The 25,228-nt window shown below is 41.7% G+C and overlaps 1 protein-coding gene across 1 annotated transcript in view; it reads left to right on the top strand.

Moving 5' to 3' along the window:
* RABEP1 (rabaptin, RAB GTPase binding effector protein 1) overlaps positions 1 to 25,228 on the top strand; it is a 105,920-nt gene that overhangs the window by 66,654 nt on the left and 14,038 nt on the right. Inside the window, exons 6-12 of the mRNA XM_050765280.1 lie at positions 1,447 to 1,582; positions 5,145 to 5,323; positions 9,820 to 9,951; positions 16,344 to 16,811; positions 18,048 to 18,152; positions 19,932 to 20,048; positions 23,213 to 23,311. Of these exons, the coding sequence (XP_050621237.1) occupies positions 1,447 to 1,582; positions 5,145 to 5,323; positions 9,820 to 9,951; positions 16,344 to 16,811; positions 18,048 to 18,152; positions 19,932 to 20,048; positions 23,213 to 23,311 (1,236 nt within the window). The remainder of the gene's footprint in view (positions 1 to 1,446; positions 1,583 to 5,144; positions 5,324 to 9,819; positions 9,952 to 16,343; positions 16,812 to 18,047; positions 18,153 to 19,931; positions 20,049 to 23,212; positions 23,312 to 25,228) is intronic.

Here is a 25,228-nt window from a genome sequence, read left to right as displayed (position 1 = left end):
GGTGTGCACCCTCTCCTTGTCCCCTGGCTTCTTGTAGATGTCCATTTGTTTTTGGTTTTGGTCATTACAGGGTATGGAACTCAAAGTAATTCAAAGTTACTCAGAGTCCTGCTCAGTAGTTTTCAAATATTAGAAATTCATTATTAATTAAACCAAATGTTTATCCCAAAAAATAATAACTGGTAGAGTTAGTGGGTTATATACCACCATTTTAAATCTGCCATATGGACTCTTTTACCATCAGCTGAATTACCCCCGTCTTCAGGTGTCAGAGAAAGCATTTCACGATAGTTGCGACTTTACCATTCTTTGTTCATATCACGTGCTGGACTGTCAGCCTTCAGTGAAGCATCAAATGATTGCTTACATAGTCATTTAAATCTTTGACTATTATTGCATGATGGCCTAGAAGTAAAGATAACTGAAAACAGAGAAACCATTTTAAGTTTGAAGAAATAGGAAGATAAAGGGCATGAAAAGGACTTTGAATGTGATATTAGATATAACCATTAGAAAAAGTTGAAAGTTAACTGAAAGGTTAGAATTTAGAATGGACAATTTATGTGACAGGTTAAAGTGACATAATCCTTGATTTTCTGGGGAAGAATTAATTTTTTTTGGTTATAACTTTCCTATATTAGACTATATTGTTACTATTTTGAGTATTACACTTAATTGATCAACAGAAATAAAGCATTGTTTTTAAAAGATGTGGTTTTATTATTATTTTTTGGAAACAGGGTTTCTCCATGTTTCCCAGGCTAGTCTCAAACTCCTGAACTCAAGCATTCTGCCCACCTTTGCCTCCCAAAGTGCTAGGATTACAGGCATGAGCCAACATGCCTGGGCAAGATGTGATTTTAAAAAGTATTCTGCATTTGCCTTTAAGTCATTACAATGTGAGACTAGTTATTTGTTCCATCATAATTTCCTCTTTTTCACTTCCATAAGTATATGTATCTGTGAAAATGTCTTTATACATTAAATATATAAATTTACATTTGGAATTCCCTCACCAGAAATAAAAGGAAAGCAAACTTAAAAGTGTATGGTATCATTTTTGTCCTTAGAAATTATCAATTTAAAAAAGCAAAACATACCTGGTGTTACTATTATGGCTAAAACAGACACATGCATATGTTGCTGTGGGAATACAAATTGGAACTACGTTTTTGAAAAGCAAGGGACAAAACTGTTATGTGAAATCTCAATTGTATATTTTATTCTGGTGGTATGATTATGGATGACATCTATTAATTATGTTATTTTCCCAGTTTTCTATATTATTTTATAATTAAAAATTATAAATGGTAATTTTTGTAGATGTAAAATGTAGATGTAAAAGTGTCAGTTTTTTTTAAGGCATAGCCAGAACTTACCATCATTTTGTATCTAAGATAGAAACTGTTGTAAATTTCAGTTTAATGGAATTGCATCTTTTTTCAGGTTAAAGAACTGAATCATTATCTGGAAGCTGAGAAATCTTGTAGGACTGATCTAGAGATGTATGTAGCTGTTTTGAATACTCAGAAATCTGTTCTACAGGAAGATGCTGAGAAACTGCGGAAAGAATTGCATGAAGGTAAATAAATATTCTGTATATTTTTATCTTTGTCTCTAAGAACCATATAAGTTAAATTGATGTTGACTAATAACAATGACAAATCTTAAAATAACAATGCAACATGTTAGTGATTCAATTTAAGCATTACAGTTGGTTTAAATGCACTCATGCAAACCTGAAATTATGGATTTTCCTTCATGACCTCAGTAATAACTTTACAAGGCAGCGCTCACTCCTATAATTCCAGCATTTTGGGAGGCCAAGGCGGGCAGATCACCTGAGGTCAGGAGTTCGAGACCAGCCTGGCCAACATGGCGAAAACCTGTCTCTACTGAGAAAACAAAAATTAGCCAGATGTGGTGATGCACACCTGTTATCTCAGCTACTCGGGAGGTTGAGGCACAAGAATCACTTGAACCCAGGAGGCAGAGGTTGCAGTGAGCCGAGCTCACACCACTGCACTCTGGCTTGGGTGACAGAGTGAGACTTCATCTCAAAAAAAACAAAAAACAAAAAACCCAGCTTCACCAGGCATGAACTTTGGGCAGAAAGATAATAAAGCTGGGAATGTCTCCGTAAATTACTTTTCCCCCCACACTCATTTTGATGGAGGTGTATTAGCAAAAGTTAAAATTGGAAAGGGCAGAGAGTGTATTCTGGAGGCCCCAAGTACTGTCCTGTTTTTAAGGGACAGTTTTGATTTCACTAGTCTGGTAGCAGAGTGATACAGAAATTGACTCTGTTTTCCAGGGGCACATTCTTTCCCCACTAAAATATTATTAAAATAACCCAAACTTTGAGTAAAGTTTTGGCCTTCAGGAAACAGTTTCCAAGTGTGCTATTGCAATAAAAAGACACTCATATTCTTAAAGGTGTCCAAAAGAACTAGTTCAGTTTAAACTATGTCCCTCTAACACTTCCAGAAATAATGTAAATTATTGAGACTATCAAACCTTCCTAATAACCCTTGAAAAGTACCTGAGAAGGTTGGCCGGGCGCGGTGGCTCAAGCCTGTAATCCCAGCACTTTGGGAGGCCGAGACGGCGGATCACGAGATCGGGAGATCGAGACCATCGGCTAACACGGTGAAACCCCGTCTCTGCTAAAAAATACAAAAAACTATCCGGGCGAGGTGGCGGGCGCCTGTAGTCCCAGCTACTCGGGAGGCTGAGGCAGGAGAATGGTGTGAACCCAGGAGGCGGAGCTTGCAGTGAGCTGAGATCCAGCCACTGCACTCCAGCCTGGGCGACAGAGCAAGACTCTGTCTCAAAAAAAAAGAGAAAAGTACCTGACCTGAGAAGGTTAATTAAAATGAGGAAGGACGTGGAGTAATTTCCATACTGAAACACTCACAATAAAAAATAGAGTCTTTTTTTTGAGATGGAGGTTCGTTCTTGTCGCCTAGGCTGGAGTGCAATGGTGCGATCTCAGCTCACCGCAACCTCCACCTCCTGGGTTCAAGTGATTCTCCTGCTTCAGCCTCCCGAGTACCTGGGATTATAGGATGTGCCACCACGCCTGGCTAATTTTGTATTTTTATTAGAGATGGGGTGTTTCTCCATGTTGGTCAGGCCGGTCTCAAACTCCCGACCTCAGGTGATCCACCTGCCTCGGCCTCCCAAAGTGCTGGGATTACAGGTGTAAGCTACCACGCCTGGCCCAGATAGGCTTCTTAAAAGAAGTTGTCCTTAAGTGGAGTTTTGGAAGGTGGGTAGGTGCTTGTCAGGTACTCAGAAGCATGGCATTCAAGGTCATTTGCATGTGATGCAGTTAGGTAAGGAAGTCTAAGAAAAGCAGTTCAGCACAATTAGAATACAAGAGGCAATGGGCAAAATGTGAGATTGGAGCAGTAGAAACAGACCAGTACATAGAGGTTTTATGCTAAGAATATTGGACTTGATCATCTGGGCAGTTCGGAGCCTCTGAAGGTTTTTTTATTTCCTTTGTGTGTGTTTTTTTTTTTTTTTTTTTTTTTTTTTTTTTTTTTTTTTTTTTGAGATGGAGTCTTGCCCTTGTCACCCAGGCTGGAGTGCAGTGGTGCGATCTCGGCTCACTGCAAGCTCCGCCTCCTGGGTTCATGCCACTCTCCTGCCTCAGCCTCCCAAGTAGCTGGAACTACAGGTGTGTGCCACCACGCCCGGCTAATTTTTTTTGTATTTTTAGTAGAGATGGGGTTTCACTGTGTTAGCCAGGATGGTCTTGATCTCCTGACCTCGTGATCCACCCACCTCAGCCTCCCAAAGTGGTGGGATTACAGGCATGAGCCACTGTGCCCAGCCTATTTTCTCTGAAATAATAGTTTTATTAAGATAAAATTTGCATGCCATAAAGTTCACTCGTTAAAGTATACAATTCAGTAGTTTTTAATATATTCACAAAATTGTGCCCTATCACCACTGTCTACTTCCAAAACATTTTCATTACCTCAAAAAGAAATCCTGTACCCATTTACTGTCACTTCCTATGTCTTACCTCCAGCCCTTGGCAACCACTAATCTCCTTTCTATCTCTGTGGACTTGCCTGTTCTGGACTTTGATGTGAATGGGATTTTGTAATATGTGCCTTTTTGTGTCTGGGTTCAGTGAAGGGTTTTTGACTGGAGAGTGGTAATATTTGTTTTGCATTTTAGAAAGTTCAATCTAATAGCACTGTGGTGAATAGAATAGGGAGGGCAAGACTGAGGGCAGAAGAATGAAAAAGGGGCCTCTGTTGTAGTTGTTTAAGTCATAAGCGCTGGTCTAAGGCAGAAGCCAGAAGATAGATGTATCATATTGCAGAGGAGGCTGAATTAGCAGGTCTCTGTCATAGCTGAATATGTTGGGGTGAGGAAAAGTCAGAAGTATGAGCTGTCTTGGGTTTCTGACTTGGTAGATGGGTAGATGGATCATGCTACCTCCTCTCTTTTCAGTAGAAGATGGCTGAGCTGATGAGTATCAACAACACATACATTTTACAATGATTCCTTGACCTGTCATAAGAAGTCTATATTAACCAGACCCAGTGAGGACTTCTGGATAACAGATTTATCAGAATGTATTAAACACAATTAGGAGTGTTTATTCCACCTTTGGCCTTTGGAGCAATGTTTCCCAAAGTATATTCTCTAGAATACTTGTTATTTGAGTTGTACTGTGAAAAGTTTTTTTTTTCTTTTGCCAAATAGATTTAGGAAAGGTTATATTATATATCACCTTCCAAGAAAACATAGACATAATTAAGACCCGGAGTTCAAAGTCCTGCAGTAAAGAAATCTTTAAAAATTTATTTAATTATGGAGGAGCCTTTGCAAAATAATAATAATAATAATAATAATAATAATAAAAAATTTATCCCTTTAACCTGAAGTTTCTAAGACTTTACTAAGCACAGAAATCTTTCTTTGCTGTGTTCCTAGGAGTCCACTTTGGGAGACTCTGCTTTAAAGAGATGATGTGGGGATAGGTTGCCCCTTGGTCCAGCTAAGAATAGAATCCTAGAGATGTGGACCATTGGTCAGACCTGGCTAGGAGCCCTGTGCTAAAGAAATTGCCTACATTAAAATTCAGTGTTTTTGATTTGTGGTGGGGGGTTCCTAAACAGTTTGCCATCTCTTGGAGCAAGAGCGACAACAACACAACCAGTTAAAGCATACGTGGCAGAAGGCCAATGACCAGTTTCTGGAATCTCAGCGTTTACTGATGAGAGACATGCAGCGAATGGAGATTGTGCTAACTTCAGAACAGCTCCGACAAGTTGAAGAACTGAAGAAGAAAGATCAGGTGAATAGAAGTTTTGAGGTCTGATTTGCCTTGTCAGTAATGTCCCCCACCACATGTGATTGCATTACCTTATGTGTATTAGAGACTGACTTAAGCTGCAACAAGGTGATATATGCCACTTTTAAAAACATAACAGCTACATTTGAGGGGCTTTGTTTTTCATCTTTAGAAATGGCCTCCTCTAGGGGGTGGGGAAACTGATTTAGAAATGGTCTTCAGTGACTGCAGGATGCAGCAGTGCATACTTCGGAGAAAATCTTTCTCTCCCCTGCTGACCAGTTCTCCCAGTGCTCCTGGGTTTTATCAGTCCAGGCCAAGTCTTGGGTGACATTGCTGTAAAACAAGCTTGTCCAACCTGCAGCCCTTGGCTTTGAATGCAACCCAACAGAAATTTGTAAACTTTGTTAAAACATTATGAGATTTCTTTTGCAATCTTTTTTTGTTTGTTTGTTTGTTTTAGCTCATCAGCTGTCGTTAGTGTTAGTGTATTTTGTGTGTAGCCAAGACAGTTCTTCTTCAGTGTGGCCCAGGGAAGCCAAAAGATTGGACACCCTGCTCTAAAAGCTCTACTAGGTGACATGATATGAATGGAGAGGCTGAGTAATAGGAGGTGGCAGATGTTCAGAGCGCTGCATATTTAGGTTCCTGTCTTCTCCTTATCTTTTAGTTATTTAAATTGCATGAATTATATATATATATTTTTACACATTATCATAATTTTTTGTTTTAAATACAGTGGAAAAAATAAATATGAAGTGATCAAGTGAAAAATCTTCCTTAACATCTCCCACACCTCCCCTTGTCAGAAGATTGTTTTACCATTTGGTAGAGAGTCTTCTAAACCAGTTCTGTGTGTTCATGATACACATTTAGGGTATAGTTTTCCTCTTACACAACTATGGTTATACTATAAGTATTTATTCTAGGCAGGGCATGGTGGTTCACGTCTATAATCTCAACACTTTGGGAGGCTGAGGCGGGAGGATTGCTTGAGCCCAAGAGGTCAAGACCAGCCTGGGCCATATAGTGAGACTCTGTTTCTACAAAAAATAAAAAAATTAAAAAAAATAGGCCGGGCGCGGTGGCTCAAGCCTGTAATCCCAGCACTTTGGGAGGCCGAGACGGGCGGATCATGAGGTCAGGAGTTCGAGACCATCCTGGCTAACACGGTGAAACCCCGTCTCTACTAAAAAATACAAAAAACTAGCCGGGCGAGGTGGCGGGCGCCTGTAGTCCCGGCTACTCGGGAGGCTGAGGCAGGAGAATGGTGTAAAAACCCGGGAGGCAGAGCTTGCAGTGAGCTGAGATCCGGCCACTGCACTCCAGCCTGGGTGACACAGCGAGACTCCGTCTCAAAAAAAAAAAAAAAATAGCTGGGCATGGTGGCACGTGCCTGTAGTTCCAGCTACTTGGGAGGCTGAGGTGGGAAGAACACTTGATCCTGGAGGCGGAGGCTGCAGTGAGCTGTGATCACACTATTGCACTTCAGCTGTGGGTTACAAAGCAAGATCTTGTCTCAAAAAAAAGTGTATGTATTTCCCATATGCATTATCCTGGATATATTTTCATATCAACGTTGTATTTTGCTCTTGACTGTGGCATGGAGGCACCATATTGATTTACCCTTTCTCCTTGTAGTGGGCATCTAGGTGGTCCCCCTTTTCTTGTCATCTCAAATAATGTTGCAGCTAAATCCTTGACCATATTGTGTATGTGTGCAGATATTTCCCTAGGATAGCTATGTAAAAGTGTTCCCTGCCTTTCTAAGTATCTTGTCAAACATTTCAAATTGCTTTATGTGACTTAGGTTAGATTTTGTTTTGCAAAGTTTCTTTTTTTTTTTTTTTTTTTTTTTTGAGACGGAGTCTCGCTCTGTCGCCCAGGCTGGAGTGCAGTGGCCAGATCTCAGCTCACTGCAAGCTCCGCCTCCCGGGTTCCTGCCATTCTCCTGCCTCAGCCTCCCGAGTAGCTGGGACCACAGGCGCCGCCACGTCGCCCAGCTAATTTTTTGTGTTTTTAGTAGAGACGGGGTTTCGCCGTGTTAGCCAGGATGGTCTCGATCTCCTGACCTTGTGATCTGCCCGTCTCGGCCTCCCAAAGTGCTGGGATTACAGGCTTGAGCCACCGCGCCCGGCCAGTTTCTTCTTTTTTAAATTTCCTTTTTGTCTCTTAATTTGGACTCATTCGTCTTACATGTAGTCAAAGCCAACATAAGGATTTTTTTTTTTTTTTTTTGAGACAGGGTTTTACTCCAGTCACCCAGGCTGGAGTGCAGTGGCACAATCTTGGCTCACTGCAACCTCCGCCTCTCGGGCTCAAGCGATTCTTCTGTCTCAGCTGCCCAAGTAGCTGGGACTACAGGAGTGTGCCACTACGCCTGGCTAATTTTTGTATTTTTAGTAGATACAGTGTTTCACCACGTTGCCCAGGCTGGTCTCAAACTCCTGACCTCTAGTGATCTGCCTGTTTCAGCCTTCCAAAGTACTGGGATTACAGGCGTGAGCCACCACGACCCCCTGACATAAGGATTTAGATTCTAAAGTACAGATCTTATCCTGCCTCCCCTGCCGCCCATTAAAAGAGTCTAAATGTGGCCGGGTGCGGTGGCTCACATCTGTAATCCCAGCACTTTGGGAGTCCAAGGCGGGTGGATCACCTCAGGTCAGGAGTCTGAGACCAGCGTGGTCAACATGGCAAAACCCTGTCTCTACTAAAAATACAAAAATTAGCCGGGTCTGGTGGCACGTGTCTGGAGTCCCAGCTACTTGGGAAGCTGAGGCAGGAGAATCACTTGAACCTGGGAGGCGGAGGTTGCAGTGAGCTGAGATCGCATCATGCCTTCCAGCCTGGGTGACAGAGTGAGACTCTGTCTCAAAAAAACAAAAACAAAAAGAGTCTAAACTTTACTAAGATGATCATTTAAAACTTTTGAACATTTATTGAGCTCTTACTGTGTGCTAGCATTGTGCTAAGGCTTTATGTATAAATCTTTATCTCAAGTGCTTATCAAAAAAAAAAAAAAAAAAAAAACTGAACTCTCCATAAGTGGTAGGGACTACAGTTATACAGTTCCTGTGTTCTAGAGTAGTGAACAGGCTGAGAGGTAATGTATGGCCCATCTGAGGCTTGAACAATCTCTGATTCCAGAGTCTGAGTGCTTACTCACCACCTCTTTCTCCGTGTCTTTTACTTCTCCTGTGCCTGCCCATTTTTCATCCACAGAAAATTACACAGAATTCCCCCATAGGCCTGCTTTTCCATGTTTCTGTCTTTTGCGTGTGCTTCCTTTCTCCCTGGAACCCTTAATTGTCTCTTCTCATGCAACTGGCAAACTTACCTTACTGATCTTTCAAGATTCAGCTGAAGTATTACCTCCTTTGGGCCCCCTTTGCTGGTTCCTTCAGATGAAATCAGTCATTGTTTTTCCTCCTTCTTTATAACCTTGTACATACTTGTAAGTGTGTGTCTCTCCTCACTAGGCTGTTTTAGGGTACACTGAAGGTATAAGATATCTCACTCATCTTTGTTGAGTGAATTATTCTGTTAACTTTAATCATTCCTAAGGTATAAGGTATCTCACTCATCTTTGTTGAATGAATTATTCTATCAACTTTAATCATTCCTTTTGTATTCATATACATTTGTTAATGTTTCTAATGGATGTGTAACATTATAAAAACTTTTTTGGGAGGGGTGTGGTGTCTCATGCCTGTATTCCCAATGCGTTGAGAGGCCAAGGCGGGAGGATCTCTTGAGCCTGGGAGTTTGAGACCAGCCAGGACAACAGCGTGAGATCCCATCTATACAAAAAAACCCAAAAAATTAGCCAGGCATGGTGGTGCATGCCTGTGATCCTGGCTACACGAGAGGCTGAGGCAGGAGGATTGCTTGAGTCCAGGAGTTCAAGACCAGCCTCGGCAACAAAGTGAAACCCTGTCTCTACAAAAAATAAAAAAATTAGGCAGTCGTGGTGGCACATGCCTATGATCCCAGCTATATGAGAGGATGAGGTGGGAGAATTGCTTGAGCCCAGGAGATCGAGGCTGCAGTGAACCATGTTTGCACCACTGCATTCTAGCCTGAGTGTCAGAGCAAGACCTTGTCTCAAAAACAGACTTTTTCGTATTTATTTTCTACAGTAATCACAAGGAATGTTCTGTGTAAAAAAAATTTTTTTTTTTTTTTCATGGATCATTTGAAGAGTCAGTTTTGCTTTCTTTTGTTTCGCCTTACTTTATGCAGTATACTTTTCTTGGAAGCTGCTTCCTGATTTCTTCTTTATACCAGGGTTCTTAGTTTGTGCTTATAGTATTAAAATATTTTGTCATTTCCAGAGGCCCTTATATGAGATTATAAACAAAGAAGCGTAAGTGTCCAGTTTTCTTGTATCATAATGCTCTGTTCTTTCTTATTTGTTTTGAATGGTTAAAGAACTATGTCACTTATTAAGTAGGTTACTTGGGTCACATATATGTTTTTTTCTTCCTAACTTTTAGGAGGATGATGAACAACAGAGACTCAATAAGAGAAAGGATCACAAAAAAACAGATGTTGAGGAAGAAATAAAAATACCAGTAGTGTGTGCTTTAACTCAAGAAGAATCTTCAGCCCAGTTATCAAATGAAGAGGTATAGTGAGTCTATAATTAAAGTCATTATATACACAATGTCAACAATTTTAGCTTACTCATACATCAGTTAATTACATTGTCCATATGAGAAGTGAGAAGTTCATTTTATCTAACTAGGTGAAAGTTAGATAAAAATGACAGTATTTATTTTCAGTTGTTTTTATGGCATTATAGGTAGCACTGTTTGAAACCTGTTGTAGCTTCATTCACTGTCTGAAATAATTAGATGTTCTTTTTCCCAGTATTTCCCAAATTTAATGCATTAAAATAAACCTTTAAACAATGTCTGCAAAATCTTTTTTGATGTGAATAGTACATATTGCTAATACTTGTCTTTTTTGTTTAAAAGAGATTATCTAAAGCGCTGAAATGCTTAACTCCCTATAGCATATATATGAGTATTAACCAGTATTAGGTTTTCATCCCTGACGGCAGTGGGTGAGGTTTGGCAGATTGCAACAACACAGGGTGAAACGTTTCAGGTACTAGGAATGAGTAGAGTAGAGGGACCTGGAAGTGTTAGGTGTTCTGTGGCCTTGGCACCTCTCACCCGCAGTGGGGCAAGGGCCTTCTCATTGGGTTTCCTGTCTCAACCTGTCCCATTCCATCGCACCCTCAGCATTACTGTCAAATTCAATTTCTTAAGTTCAGCTGCAGTCAGGCCACTCCCCTACTCAATAACTACCATTGACTCCCGTTACCTATATAATTAAGTACACATTCTTCACTCGGACAGGTAAGGCCCTTCATCATCTGGATTACATTTTAGCCATGTTGGTCGTCATCTTGGGCTGTACTCCCACCTGGTCTGTTGCTGCCTTCATTTGGAGTACTTTCCTCCCATTGCCTTTCTGAGTATTGAAATCCTTCTGCTCATCTTTCAAAGCTGGTGCTGGTTATCTTGTTATCAGTGAAGGAAATGCTTCTCTTATTGCCTTGAGGACGAAAACGAAGATCCCCCAATATCCCTAGCGTGGCATACAAGGGCGTTCACAGTTGAATGGCCCTTCCGGCCTCACTCACTGCTCTCCACTTCTCTGTAGCCAGACCTGTGCACTTACTGTTCACACTCACTGACCTGTCCCTGCGGCTTAGAATCACACTCACTCCCTGCCCCACCTGCTTTCCTGATCTGGTGAATGAATCGCAGTTAAATTGGATACGGATCTTGTCTTCCCTTTCAGGGGTATCCTGCTTCTGTTTACTCTGCAGATTTACTTTGAGCCATACGTAATCTACCTCCTGGTGGTTTATATGCCCATGCTTATGGATTGTTTGAGGTTTAAGAAAAACTTTAAAAAAATTTTCGTAGACACTGAAAAGTGCTGTAGATTGTAGTTGTTTTGTTCATTCTTTGTTCTGGGACATAGACTGGGAACCACTTGGTCTAATTCTGCTGTGCATTTAAAAAATATTTAGACTCCCAAGAGAATGTCTCAAGTTTTGGGTACAGCCAACGATTACATAGTGTTTTCATCATGCAGTAATCTATCCAGGAATGTCTGAAAAGCGGGGAAACAGGAAAGGGACATTTGTTGTGATTTACTGAGAAGTATTTTTATTTTTGATTCTCTCTTAATGATCTGTAGACTTTCAGAGCTGGTGTTTTGCAATTTGAATGTTGAATATAATTGTTTTTTATTGAGAATAATGACACAGCTCTTGGTTTAGAGTTAATCTGAAGCCTGGCTAACATGGTGAAACCCTATCTCTACTAAAAATACACAAGATTAGCCGGGTGAGGTTGCGTATGCCTGTAATCCCAGCTACTCAGGTGACTGAGGCACGAGAATCATTTGAACCCAGGAGGTAGAGGTTGCAGTGAGCTGAGATTTCACCACTGCACTCCAGCATGGATGACAGTGAGACCCTGTCTCACACAAAAATGTTAATCTCAGATGCTTTGGAGAGTTAGATTTATGGCTAAAGATATTTGAAATTTGTAGACCTCACATTTTCTTTAACCTGATGCTTATAATGTGCTTTTCTCTATACAAAATGTTCATTATGGAAAACTTGGGAAGTATCGGAAATGCCATACAAAATAAAAATAACTGGTAGATCGTCCTACCCAGAGGTCATAACTAATATTTTGGTACATATCTCTTTCTTGCTTTTCTTATTTTCTTTTCCAGAGATAATATATATGTTAACATATGTGTTTCTTTTTTTTTTTTTTTTTTAATTTGAGAAAGGGTCTCACTCTCACCCTGGCTGGAGTGCAGTGGCGTGATCTCAGCTCACTGCAACCTCCGCCTCCTGGGTTCAAGCAATTCTCCTGCCTCAGCCTCCTGAGTAGCTGGGATCACAGGCGTGCACCACCACGCCAGGCTAATTTTTGTATTTTTAGTAGAGATGGGGTTTCACCATGTTGACTAGGCTGGTCTCGAACTCCTGGCCTTAAGTGATTTGCCCACCTTGGCCTCCCAAAGTGCTGGGATTACAGGTGTGAGCCACGGTGTCCAGCTTGTGCCTGGTTTTTAATTCATAATGGTGACTGAGTGATGACATAGGGAGGTCAATGCCACTGAAAGAAGTTTTGTGTTACTCACAGTTCTCCTAGAAGCAGATGCCCAGCACACCATGCATGGCCACAGCACGGAAGTACCAGAGCTGGTCAGGAGGCAGGAGCAGGAGCGAGAGAAAAGCATGGGCCATAGCTATTACTGTGGTTTTCTGGGAAAAGCAAAGTGGAGCAGAGCAGAGAGTTTAGGACTGGCTAGTAATTAATTCCGGCAGCCTTTGGGGTATAGGGTCTGTTCTTAGCTATTTGGAACTGGCCCTGGGTTGATTTCGGGCAGGGGAAATACTGGCTCGGTGTGTGATTTAGGTAAGGGAGATGGTTGGGGATATGGGTTTGGGATTGAATGGTTTGTGTATGAAAGGTGTGTTTACAGTCAGGTAAGTTGTTTATTATCTCTAGAAATTAGCTAGTCCTGGGAAGCAGTTTCTTCACGCCAGCAAGGCCTCCAGTAAATCAAGACATCATGAAATATAGAAAATGAAAAGTATGATTAACACACTGATAGTCAAGTTGGTTCCACTTTTTACTACCATCCAATTTTTCATTATCGTAAGTAATGTCATAATGTTATATATAATTTTTCCTTGTACAAAAATCGTAGATGCATCTGATTTTATTTTATTTTATTTCATTTTAGTTTTAGTATAAGTTCTTAGGAAAAGAACTGCCTGGTCAGGCACAGTGGCTCACAAGTGTAATCGCAGCACTTTTTGGAGGCTGAGGCAGGCGGATCACTTGAGGCCAGGAGTTTGAGACCAGCCTGGCCAACATGATGAAACCCGTCTCTACTAAAAATACAGAAATTAGCCGTGTGCGGTGTCTGGCACCTGTAGTCCTAGCTACTCACCGTGGCTGAGGCATGAGAATCCCTTGAGCCCAGGAGGTGGAGGCTGCAATGGGCCGAGATTGCTGCAATGGGCCGAGATTGCGCCACTGCATTCCAGCCTGGGTGACAGAGCGAGACTCTGCCTCCAGAAAAACAAAAACAAAAACAAAACAAAACAAAAAAACCAAAAAAAAAAAACCCTACTGAATTCAAGAATGTAAATATTTTTAAGATATTACTGCCAATGTAGTAGTCTGATGTGGGGTTTTTTGAGATAGGGTCTCATTCTTGCCACCCAGGCTGGCTAGAGTATAGTGGCACCATCACAGCTCACTACAGCCTTGATCTCCTAGGCTCAAGCAATCCTCCTGCCTCAGCCTCCTGAGCAGCTGAGACTACAGGCATGCGCTACCATGCCTGGCTAATTTTTAAATTTTTTTGTAGAAACGAGGTCTCCCTATGTTGCCCAGGCTGGTCTTTTACTCCTGGGCTCAACCTGTTCTCCCACCTCAGCCTCCCAAACTGTTGGATTTACAGGCACGAGCTACTGCACCAGGCCTGTAGTCTGATGTTTTTCAAATGGCCCTCACAGCTGTTCTGTCCCTAGCCCCTTCCCTCTTCAGTATCACAGCAGCACTGTATGTCATACATAGCAGTGCGTGTTAGGTTTATTTGTAAACTAACAGAATGGCTTATCCCAGTTTTTATTAGGATACTTACTTGGGATCTTTGCCATAGTAAGCTTAATATATACGAGATTTGTGTTCTTAGTCATTGCAGTTTCAGATGAGTAAAAATCTTTTTTTTTTTTTTTTTGAGACGGTGTCTTGCTCTGTCACCCAGGCTGGAGTGCAGTGGCGCGATCTCAGCTCACTGCAAGCTCCACCTCCCAAGTTCACGCCATTCTCCTGCCTCAGCCTCCCGAGTAGCTGGGACTACAGGCGCCCACCACCACGCCCAGCGAATTTTTTGTATTTTTAGTAGAGATGGGGTTTCACCGTGTTAGCCAGGATGGTTTTGATCTCCTGACCTCATGATCTGCCCACCTCGGCCTCCCAAAGTGCTGGGATTACGGGCATGTGCCACCGCGCCCAGCCCTCAGATGAGTAAAAATCTTTAAAAGTAAAGAAATGGAGGCATTAATTCAAAATTTGTCACCTTTTTATTACACCAAGAATATTTTTAAAACATTAAAAAAAATTGGTTACATGCCGTCGCCAGTAACAACTGTATTCCACAGTCTCCTCTGGTTCATTTAAAAAAGGGCATTTAACAACAAAACGTAGAAAGGATATTATCTTAAAGTATTGTCATTTAAATGGAATACATTCAGTTGGAAAGAAAACTTGTTACATTTTTCTTTAAATAATTTATCTTATTTCCCCACTAACTATGCAACTGCTTCATGTAATGGCACTGGTTTGCTTTTTGCCTTCGGGAATGTGCTGTACCACGTTGTTTAAAAATTGAGATGAAATTAATGTAACATAAAATTTAAGGCCGGGCGCGGTGGCTCAAGCCTGTAATCCCAGCACTTTGGGAGGCAGAGACGGGCGGATCACGAGGTCAGGAGATTGAGACCATCCTGGCTAACACGGTGAAACCCCGTCTCTACTAAAAAATACAAAAATCTAGCCGGGCGAGGTGGCGAGCACCTGTAGTCCCAGCTACTCAGGAGGCTGAGGCAGGAGAATGGCGTGAACCCGGGAGGCGGAGGTTGCAGTGAGCTGAGATCCGGCCACTGCAGTCCAGCCTGGGTAACAGAGCGAGACTCCGTCTCAAAAAAAAAAAAAAAAAAAAAAAAAATTTAAAGTGTATAATTCAGTGATATTGCATATATACACAAATGTTTTTAGTTTGAAAACATTTTTATCATTCCCAAAGGAGACCTCATACCCATTAGAGTCACTCCCCATTTTCCCTTCCCCCCAGCCTCTAGCAACCACTAATCTGCTTTATATCTCTATGGATTTACTTGTTCTGGACATTTTCAATAGACGGACTTACATAATATGTGATGTTTTGCATCTTCTTTCGCATAGTATACAACATTGAACATGTTGATTACACCTTGCTTGCAAATAACACATTATTGGGCTGGGCGTGGTGACTCACGCCTGTAGTCCCAGCACTTTGGGAGGCCGAGGCGGGCAGATCACAAGGTCAGGAGATCGAGACCATCCTGGCCAACATGGTGAAACCCCGTCTCTACTAAAAATACAAAAAATTAGCCGGGCGTGGTGGCGGACACCTGTAGTCTCAGCTACTCAGGAGGCTGAGGCAGGAGAATGGCGTGAACCTGGGAGGTGGAGCTTGCAGTGAGCTGAGATCTCGCCACTGAACTCCAGCCTGGGCGACAAAGCGAGACTCCGTCTCAAAAAAAAAAAAAAAAAAAAAAAAAAAAAAATACCACGTTCTCGTCATTTCCTTCCTACTACTCTGTCCTCTCCTTTGCTCATCCCCAAAATGTTAGTCTTTCTCAGGGTTCTGCCCTTGGCCCTCTTTTCCTACACACTCATCCTAGGTGTTTTGATTTGCTGCTGTGACTTTAATTATCATTATACAATAGTTACTCCCAAGTCTCTATTGAAAGACTTCTATGTCCCTCTATTAAGGGGACATCTCTACTTGGATATACGATAGGCACCTCACGCTTGACATACGCAACACTGAATTGCAGGTGACCTTCCCCAGCTCTTTGTATTTGGGAGCTCTTTGAGCTACCAGAGCATTCAGCACATAGCTCTAGCCCATCCTTTTATCACAGTATTATAAGTCTGCTTACTTACCTTGTGTTTTTGAAGCTGTGTGTATCTCTAGGTCAGGGATTACATCTTGCCCACACTTGTATCCTGAGGGCCTGGTTTCATGTCTGGCATGTAGAAATGACACTTAGTAAGTGTTTGTTCCATGAGTCTATGAAGGTAGCACATTAATGATTATCATGTGTAACGAGGGGCAGAATACATTTATTGTATTTTTTTGTATTTAAAAATGCAGAGAATTGTCTAACTTGGCAATATATATTTTCACATTTCAGGAGCATTTAGATAGCACCCATGGTTCCGTCCATTCCTTAGATGCAGACTTATTGTTGCCAGCTGGAGATCCTTTCAGTAAATCGGACAATGACATGTTTAAAGATGGACTCAGGAGAGCACAGTCTACAGACAGCTTGGGAACTTCGGGCTCATTGCAATCCAAAGCTTTAGGCTATAACTACAAAGCAAAATCTGCTGGAAACCTGGACGAGTCAGATTTTGGACCACTGGTAGGAGCAGATTCAGTGTCTGAGAACTTTGATACTGCATCCCTTGGGTCGCTCCAGATGCCAAGTGGGTTTATGTTAACCAAAGATCAGGAGAGAGCAATCAAGGCGATGACACCAGAACAAGAAGAGACGGCGTCCCTCCTCTCCAGCGTTACCCAGGGCATGGAGAGTGCATACGTGTCCCCGAGTGGTTATCGTTTAGTTAGTGAGACAGAATGGAATCTCTTGCAGAAAGAGGTGAGTTACTTTTCTCACGTTTTTCCTCTTGCTCACACTGAGGCACACTGGGAAGCTCTGGGATTTATCGTTCATTCAGCAGATGGTTCCTGGAGTCAGTGCAGGCACATGTTGCCAGCAAGTGGATGTTAACCTGTGTCACCTGACCCTTGTTATAGTCCGCTTTGGCTATTCCAGGTAATTGTGACAGAGAAAGGAGCTAGCTAGCTTATCACAGTGAATGTGAACTTCCTCACCTGAACTCACAACTCTCAGGTTGGAGCGATCTGCCTGACTAGCATTGCTGAATTTAAGTTAGAGCAACCTGAATTTGGTTTGCCTTGCAGTTTTCTATAATCTCAGTGTATTCCAGGATTCAGGCTTTCATCTTTCCTTTAGATCAAAAGCGCAATTGCTTGTCTGCTGTTGATGCTGAGAGTGGGTTTAAAGAGGGGTTGGGAATATGGGAGAGAAAAGAAGCCAATCTTTAATGAAGTCGATTTTCCTTCTTAGAGAATTTGTAAATTTACAGATAAGATTAGGAGATAAACCCTTAGATATTTGCCTAATGCTTTATGGATTACAAAGGCCTTTCACACACCTGATCTCTTTAAGCTTTATGATTATAATGAGGCAAGTGGGGCATGGTTATCCCCAATTTACAGGTGAGAAAACTGGCTGGGAAAGATAAAGCGAGTTGCTCAAGTGTTCCCTTCGACTTAGTTGCAAAACCTGACTCCTGGGGCTTTCCTTGATGAGGGCTGCTTCCCTTTAAGGAAGCCATGGGTCAGTAAGTGGAACAGCTTACTGAGGCCTGAAAGAAAGTATTCTCGTTGGTCTTATGTAAAACATATGTGCCAAGGTGCTATTTACTAGTTTCATACTTATTTTATACTTGGAGCTGGTGAAACGGTGACTTGGCACTGTCTTTATTTGTTTTTCCTTCCCAGTGGTTGGTATTGAACTGTGAGTACCATGGTATAGTACCTTTTACTTGCTTTGTGTTGTCCTCAGATGTGAGGTTTTGTGCCTCTTGGCAATAAATTGTGTCCCATGTGTCCCGTCATACTTGTACTGGAGAGTTTGACATTTTAGAATCTGACCCTATATTGTAACTTTTTGCCATAAGGCCCTGAAGAAAGTGTTAACTTCATATTCTACTGAGCACCTTTGGTAAGACTGTGCACGTGTACCTCAAGTGTGTGATGTAGATTTATTTTGTTTTGCCTGATAAGAAGTAATTTTGGTGCCCTTCAGGTGCATAATGCTGGAAATAAACTTGGTAGACGTTGTGATATGTGTTCCAATTACGAAAAACAGTTACAAGGAATTCAGATTCAGGAGGCTGAAACAAGAGACCAGGTGAGTTTCTTCTGGATGTGCCAAATTGGGTATCTATTGTAGTTTTCGTTGGAGGTGCAGAATTAATTGCCTCCCCTCCGCCCCCAGCCCCATTTACATTATGAAGCGTATCCATCTTGTTAAGTTATGAGGTAACCTGGTACATGCAATGGCAGCTGCTTTTCCAGTGGAGCTCACTAGGACTCTGCTTTTGTGTATCTGCACAGGCTAGCCTAGCTCTTAAAGGGACACTGCCTCATCTCCTCTACCCCTGCCCCTTCCGTCTAAGGCCTAAAAGTGATTTTATGTACATGGGAAGTACTTTATGATGTGGAGATCTCAGGGAGATAAAAGGTTGATTGTTGCCTCTAATAGAATAAAGGCTTAATTGAATGCTAATCAGAATTTGTGTCCTTCATTGCTTATTGCTTACTTCTTGTCATAAATTTGTTGAATTAAGGTTAATAAGTTCACAGAAATTAAGCTTTGGTAGATTTGGTATGCTGAGATTGATAAATCTTCAGTACCTTTTCAAACGCAGTGTTTAATAATGGGTACTTTGATAGCATTTAGGAAATAATTTAGAAATTCATAAGAGTAGGCTTGTAAAAGTATATGTAAGAAAGATACTTTTTCCTTGTATTTCCAAATTGTTCTTTGGTTGTTATGAAGATTATTCCTAGTCTTCAAAATAACTTTAAGCAGGTTAGAATGATGGTTTAATATTTTCAAATGTCATCGCTATGGAGTTCCTTCATACACTGTGTGCTTTACTCATCGATGTTTCAAAGGTTAACTTCTAAAGGTATTTGCAGAACTAATGTAGCTGGCCCCTGGTGGTGTGCTGTAGCAGTGGTTTTCACAGACATTTCAGTAGACTGTTTTAAGGCCTGGCTAAAAATTAGTCAGAAAAAGAAGTGGGAAAAGGGTGTTCATGGAGAGAAAAGATGTACAAAGAACAGAGTTAGGAAAGAAAATGATGTATTCTAGGAAGTATGAGTAGTTATGTGGCTGGGCACAGGGGGTGATTGTTACAAAATAATGGGAGAGTAAACTACAAAGACCATGATGGGAGCAGTGATGACTGAAGAGATTTAAATTTTACCCTGAAGCCGGGTGCGGTGGCTCACGCCTATAATCCCAGCACTTTCAGAGACCAAGGTGGGCGGATCACCTGAGGTTGGGAGTTCAAGACCAGCCTGGCCAACATGGAGAAACCCCATCTCTACTAAAAATGCAAAATTAGCGGGGTGTGGTGGTGCGTGCCTGTAATCCCAGCTACTCAGGAGGCTGAGGCAGGAGAATCCCTTGAACCCAGGAGGTGGAGGTTGCAGTGAGCTGAGACTGCAGAGCGAGAGACTATGTCTCAAAAAAAAAAAAAAAAAAAAAAAAAAAAAAAAAAAAATTTACCCTGAAGACTTTGAGAGGCATTTAGAGTTTTAAGTAGGGAAATTATATTATTTCACTTTTTTCACAATTTCTGGTGTTAGTGTGGATTGTAGCCTGGAGACAGAGGATACACTCTAGTTAGGGAGAACAGTGTCATGGCCTGGAGGGTCTGGGGGAGAAGCAGATGTTTTCAGATGAGACGTGTGTGAAAAATGATTTGACTGTAAAGCACAGTACAGTTGTCTCTTGAGGTCGTTTATCTAATTTCTGCCTGAATTAAAAAATCTATGGTGCTTCCCAGAAAAAGACATAGAGTTTTTTTTTTTTTTTTAATTCTGCAGTTAGATTTTTTTGAAAAATTTATAAAAGGATTCTGGTTTTTCTTTCTAATTGACTTTTAAAATGATATAGGTGAAAAAACTACAGCAGATGCTAAGGCAAGCTAATGACCAGTTAGAGAAGACAATGAAAGATAAGCAGGAACTGGAAGACTTCATAAAGCAAAGTAGCGAAGATTCGAGTCACCAGGTAAGGGAGGGTTTTTAGAGTGTGGCCCATGAGGGATGACTGGGTTATTTAAATGAAAGATTCAAAAAATAGAGTCATGTTTCTTTTGCCTTCAAGATTTGGCAGTTTTATTTTCCCTCAGGTAAAACGATTTCTTACTGATCATTCTGTGATACCTGTTTTACAGATTTTTAAAGAATAACTTTTGAAATAATTGGTCAGTAAACGCCAGGAGGCTCTGATTCTCCTTTCCTTTTTAGTTTGTATTAGTTAGGTTTTCCTGCTGCACTGGAAACTTGCTGACCAAGATACTAATTATTTTCTTTTAAACTTTGTAAAAGTATAGCAACATGGAAAAAAAAAAAAAATAGCATATACAGATACACCAAACATACCAGAACCAACATCTGTGTAACCACCATTGAGATCAAGCAATAGAATATTAGCCAGTCCCCAGAAGCCCTCACTTTCCCCGCACTTACAGCTCCCTCCCGACAGGCAGCCACTGTCCTAACTTGTAACACCATCAGATTAACCTGTGCTTCATGTTTAGAAAATGAAGCCATACAGTCTGTGTTATTCTGCGTCTGTCTTCCACCGTTCAACAGTGTATTATTCCTACTCATGATGCATGGAGTAAGTTTGTTTATTTTCATTGTTGAATAGTCATACCATTATACGGATATGCCACAATTTATCCAGACTAACGCTGATGGGTATTTCAGTTGTTTCCAGTTCTGGGATACTATGAATAATGTTCCTTTGACATTTTTGCATAGGGCGTGGTGGACGTGTTTCTGCAGGATTTGTAACTGGGGTGGAATGCTTGGGTACAAACGTTCAAAATGCCACATAGTTTTCCAGAGTGGTTACACCAGTTTAACCTCCACCAGCAATGTATGAGCGTTCCTGTGGTTCCAAGGTCTTGAAAAAACGTCATTTTGTTATTTTAATTATAGCCATTTCGGTGGGTGTGTAATGGTATTTCATTGTGGCTTAGTTTGCATTTCTCTAATGACCATTGAAGTTATTTAGCATTTTTCATGTTTCTTGGCCATTGTGATATTGTGTGTGTGAGAGATTCCTGCTCAAGTCTTATCCTCATCTTTCTATTGTGTTGTCTGTTTATTTTACTTTTTTTTGGTCTCTAAAAACTGATTTGTTAGGTGTCCTTTATATAATCTTGTTAGAATCTTTTGCTGACAAGTATTGCAGATGTCTTTTACTTAGTAACTTATATTTGCTGTTTTTTGTTTTGTTTTTGAGACGGAATCTCTTTCTGTCGCCCAGGCTGGAGTGCAGTTGCACAACCTCGGCTCACTGCAACCTCTGTCTCCTGGGTTCAAGCAGTTTTCCTGCCTCAGCCTCCTGAGTAGCTGGGATTACAGGCACTCACCACCACACCCGGCTAATTATTGTATTTTTAGTAGGTTTCACATTGTTGACCAGGCTGGTCTTGAACTCCTGACCTCAAGTGATCCACTCGCCTTGGCCTCCCAAAGTGCTAGGATTAAAGGTGTGAGCCATGCACCTGGCCCATCAGTAGCTTATGTCTTCGTTAATGGTGTCTTTTAATGAACAGAAGTCCTTAATAATGTCAAATTTGGGCGGGCGCAGTGGCTCACGCCTGTAATCCTAGCACTTTGGGAGACCGAGGTGGGCGAATCACCTGAGGTCGGGAGTTCAAGACCAGCCTGACCAACATGGAGAAACCCTGTCTCTGCTAAAAATACAAAATTAGCCGAGTGTGTTGGCGCACGCCTGTAATTCCAGCCATTCGGGAGGCTGAGGCAGGAGAATCGCTTGAACCCAGGAGGTGGAAGTTGCCATGAGCCAAGATCACTCCAGCCTGGGCAACAAGAATGAAACTTCGTCTCAAAGAAAAAAAAAAATCAAGTTTGTTAATCATTTCTTTACGGTTTGTGATTTTCTTCCTTCTTAAAAAGGAATCTTTTCCTATGGAGTTAGGAAGATATCCTATATTATAGAGGCTTTATTCACATTTATATCTAAAATTCCTTTAGAACTGACTTAGACACACATACACACACACAGTGTAGATAAGGGTAAAACTTTTTTTTTTTAAAGTATGGATAGCCAATTTCTGTATGACTTGGTGAAAAGATCCACTTTTCCCCCATTGCTCTGTGTGGATTAGTTTCAGAACTATGGTCTGTTCAGTTTGTCTGTTTGCCTATTTTTTGTGCCAAATTCTACACTGATTTATGTGAAATAAATTTTTTTTTTTTTTTTTTTTAAACCCAAGACAGAGTTTCGCACTTGTCGCCTTGTGGCCCAGGCTGGAGTGCAAGGGCACATTCTGGGCTCACTGCAACCTCTGCCTCCCAGGTTCAAGCAATTCTCCTGCCTCAGCCTCCTGAGTAGCTGGGAATACAGGCGCGCGCCACTACATCCAGCTAATTTTTTAAATTTTTAGTAGAGATGGGGTTTTGTCATGCAGGCCAGGCTGGCCTCGAACTCCTGACCTCAGGTGATCTGCCCGCCTCAGCCTCCCAAAGTGCTGGGATTACAGGTGTAAGCCACTGCACCCAGCCTGATTTTTTTTTTTTAAAAACATCTTTAGGCCGGGCGCGGTGGCTCAAGCCTGTAATCCCAGCACTTTGGGAGGCCGAGACGGGCGGATCACGAGGTCAGGAGATCGAGACCATCCTGGCTAATATGGTGAAACCCCGTCTCTACTAAAAATACAAAAAACTAGCTGGGCGAGGTGGCGGGCGCCTGTAGTCCCAGCTACTCGGGAGGCTGAGGCAGGAGAATGGCGTAAACCCGGGAGGCGGAGCTTGCAGTGAGCTGAGATCCGGCCACTGCACCCCAGCCTGGGCGACAGAGCGAGACTCCGTCTCAAAAAAAAAAAAAAAAAAAAAAAAATCTTTAAACATAGCTCCAACTAGGTCACGTGAGTTAGTATCTGCCTAGACACCCATAGAATGCTCTCTGTTACTGTGTGGCTGCATGTGACTCGGGCTTTGGCACTGCCTTGTGTTATCCGAAAGGCCAAGGCTTTGCACACAGCAGATGTGCACACAGCTGTTGGATGATGGTGAGTGGTTACCATGAACCAATAAAATGTCAATTCCAGACACTAAATACTTAGAAGATAGAAGAGTTAGTTTCAGAATAACCAATTTCCTAACTATATTTCTATGCATTTTTTTTTTAAAAAGATCTCTGCACTTGTCCTAAGAGCCCAAGCATCTGAGATCTTACTTGAAGAGTTACAACAGGGATTTTCCCAAGCAAAGAGGGATGTTCAGGAACAGATGGTAAGTTTACTTTTAAGTAAATGATAACTATGTTACATATATTCCTTTTTTGTTCTATCTTCACATCATCTTTGATAGGAATTTATCATCCTGTCCAAAGTAGTTACTGTTGTCTTCTCTCGGGACTGTAGAACATTAATAATGGACAAAATATTGTAAAGACATCATTCCTTTTTTAAACCTACTTTCTGGCCAAACAAAAATTTTTCTCATCGTTTAACTTATTTTTCTGTTTGGGAAACCTAAACAGAATAAACTATGGACCTACATTTAATTTTTAATTCCAAATAAAAGCTAAAAAATTGAATGTCTGAGAGCCCTAGCCGGTACAACTTTTGACCAGTCATTTTGTGATTTTCCTGGATGGCTAATTTATTTAGAATAACCTTATTAGGGCTGGGCACAGTGGCTCACGCCTGTAATCCCAGCACACTGGGGGGCCGAGGTGGGTGGATCACAAGGTCAGGAGATTGAGACCATCCTGTCTAACACGGTGAAGCCCCATCTCTACTAAAAGTACAAAAAATTAGCCAGGCGTGGTGGTGGGTGCCTGTAGTCCCAGCTGCTCGGGAGGCTGAGGCAGAAGTGCTTGAACCTGGGAGGCTGAAGTTGCAGTGAGCCGAGATCGCACCACTGCACTCCAGCTTGGGTGACACAGCAAGACTCTGTCTCAAAAAAACAAAAACAAAACAAAACAAAAAACCTTATTAGTTTCACAGGGGTTATGAAAAAAACATGTAACTGCTGTGGTGCTGGGGAACTTCCAGAAGGCCATCTGTTCTGAGAGGGATGGGGGCAAAGTGTTAGGAGCAAGGGCTGCCTAGAGCCTTTGCGGATAGTTCCCCAGGCTTGGCCTCCCTCCTTACCAGTCTGGCTACATTTGCTTTGTTTTTCCTTTTCTCAAAGTTGGAGCCTACATCTCATGCCTCCAGCTAAATTAGAGGTGGCCCTGCTGGGGTGATTCTCCAAAGCTGATGCTTACCCGGGGATGACAGTTTGAAAAAAAAAGCCTTGGGTGGAATGGTCATTGAATGTTTTTAATTGGCATTAGGTCAGCATCTGGCCTATGAACTGATCCCTAAATCTTAAACCTGGTCTGTAGGGAAGCATCTCATCCTAATCATTGATCCATAGTTTCATATGTTTTCTCTAATTAGACAATACAAAATAATAACACTGGCGTAAAGATCATTGTTAAATACTGACAGTTTCATAGTGGTGAGCCTCCTACACTCCTTTGTCCCCTTGCATCTTTTTCCTTCTTGTCTGTTTTTTTATTTGAGATGAAGTTTTGCTCTTGTTGCCTAGGCTGGAGTGCAATGGCCTGATCTCCTTCTCCTGGGTTCAAGTGATTCTCCTGCCTCAGCCTCCCAAGTAGCTGGGATTACAGGTGCGCAACACCATGCCTGGCTAATTTTGTATTTTTAGTAGAGACAGGGTTTCTGCATGTTGGTCGGGCTGGTCTCGAACTCCTGACCTCAGGTGATCCACCTGCACTGGCCTCCCAAAGTGCTGGGATTACAGGCGTGAGCCACTGCACCCAGCCTCCTTCTTGTCTTTTAAAACCCATCAGCCTTTGCAGACACTTTTCAAGCTGGTTTCACTTAAAACGAATGTGTGTGAGTGACACTGGAGAATTGTTGAAATTAAGGTTGAGGTCCTATGAACTCTAATACATGACCATTTTGTTGAAATTACCATGAGTAAGAGACACTCACCACCTTAGTGCATGCTTGCCCTTGTTCTTAGTCTTTCTGTGTATGTTTGTAGGTATATGATGTGTGTGTATGTATGTCTTGGTTTGTGTTTTTTGCTGGACTATTTGGAGTTATTGTAGATATGATAGTCATAGGTATTTTAGTATGTATTTCCTAAAACAAAGAGTTGTTCTGCATTGCTACAGTACTATTATTACAT

The sequence above is a fragment of the Macaca thibetana genome, chromosome 16 (assembly GCF_024542745.1).
Source record: "Macaca thibetana thibetana isolate TM-01 chromosome 16, ASM2454274v1, whole genome shotgun sequence".
In the NCBI taxonomy this organism is placed as follows: domain Eukaryota; kingdom Metazoa; phylum Chordata; class Mammalia; order Primates; family Cercopithecidae; genus Macaca; species Macaca thibetana.
Note: the sequence above shows the minus strand (reverse complement) of the source record. Positions and strands in the feature narration are given on the sequence as shown.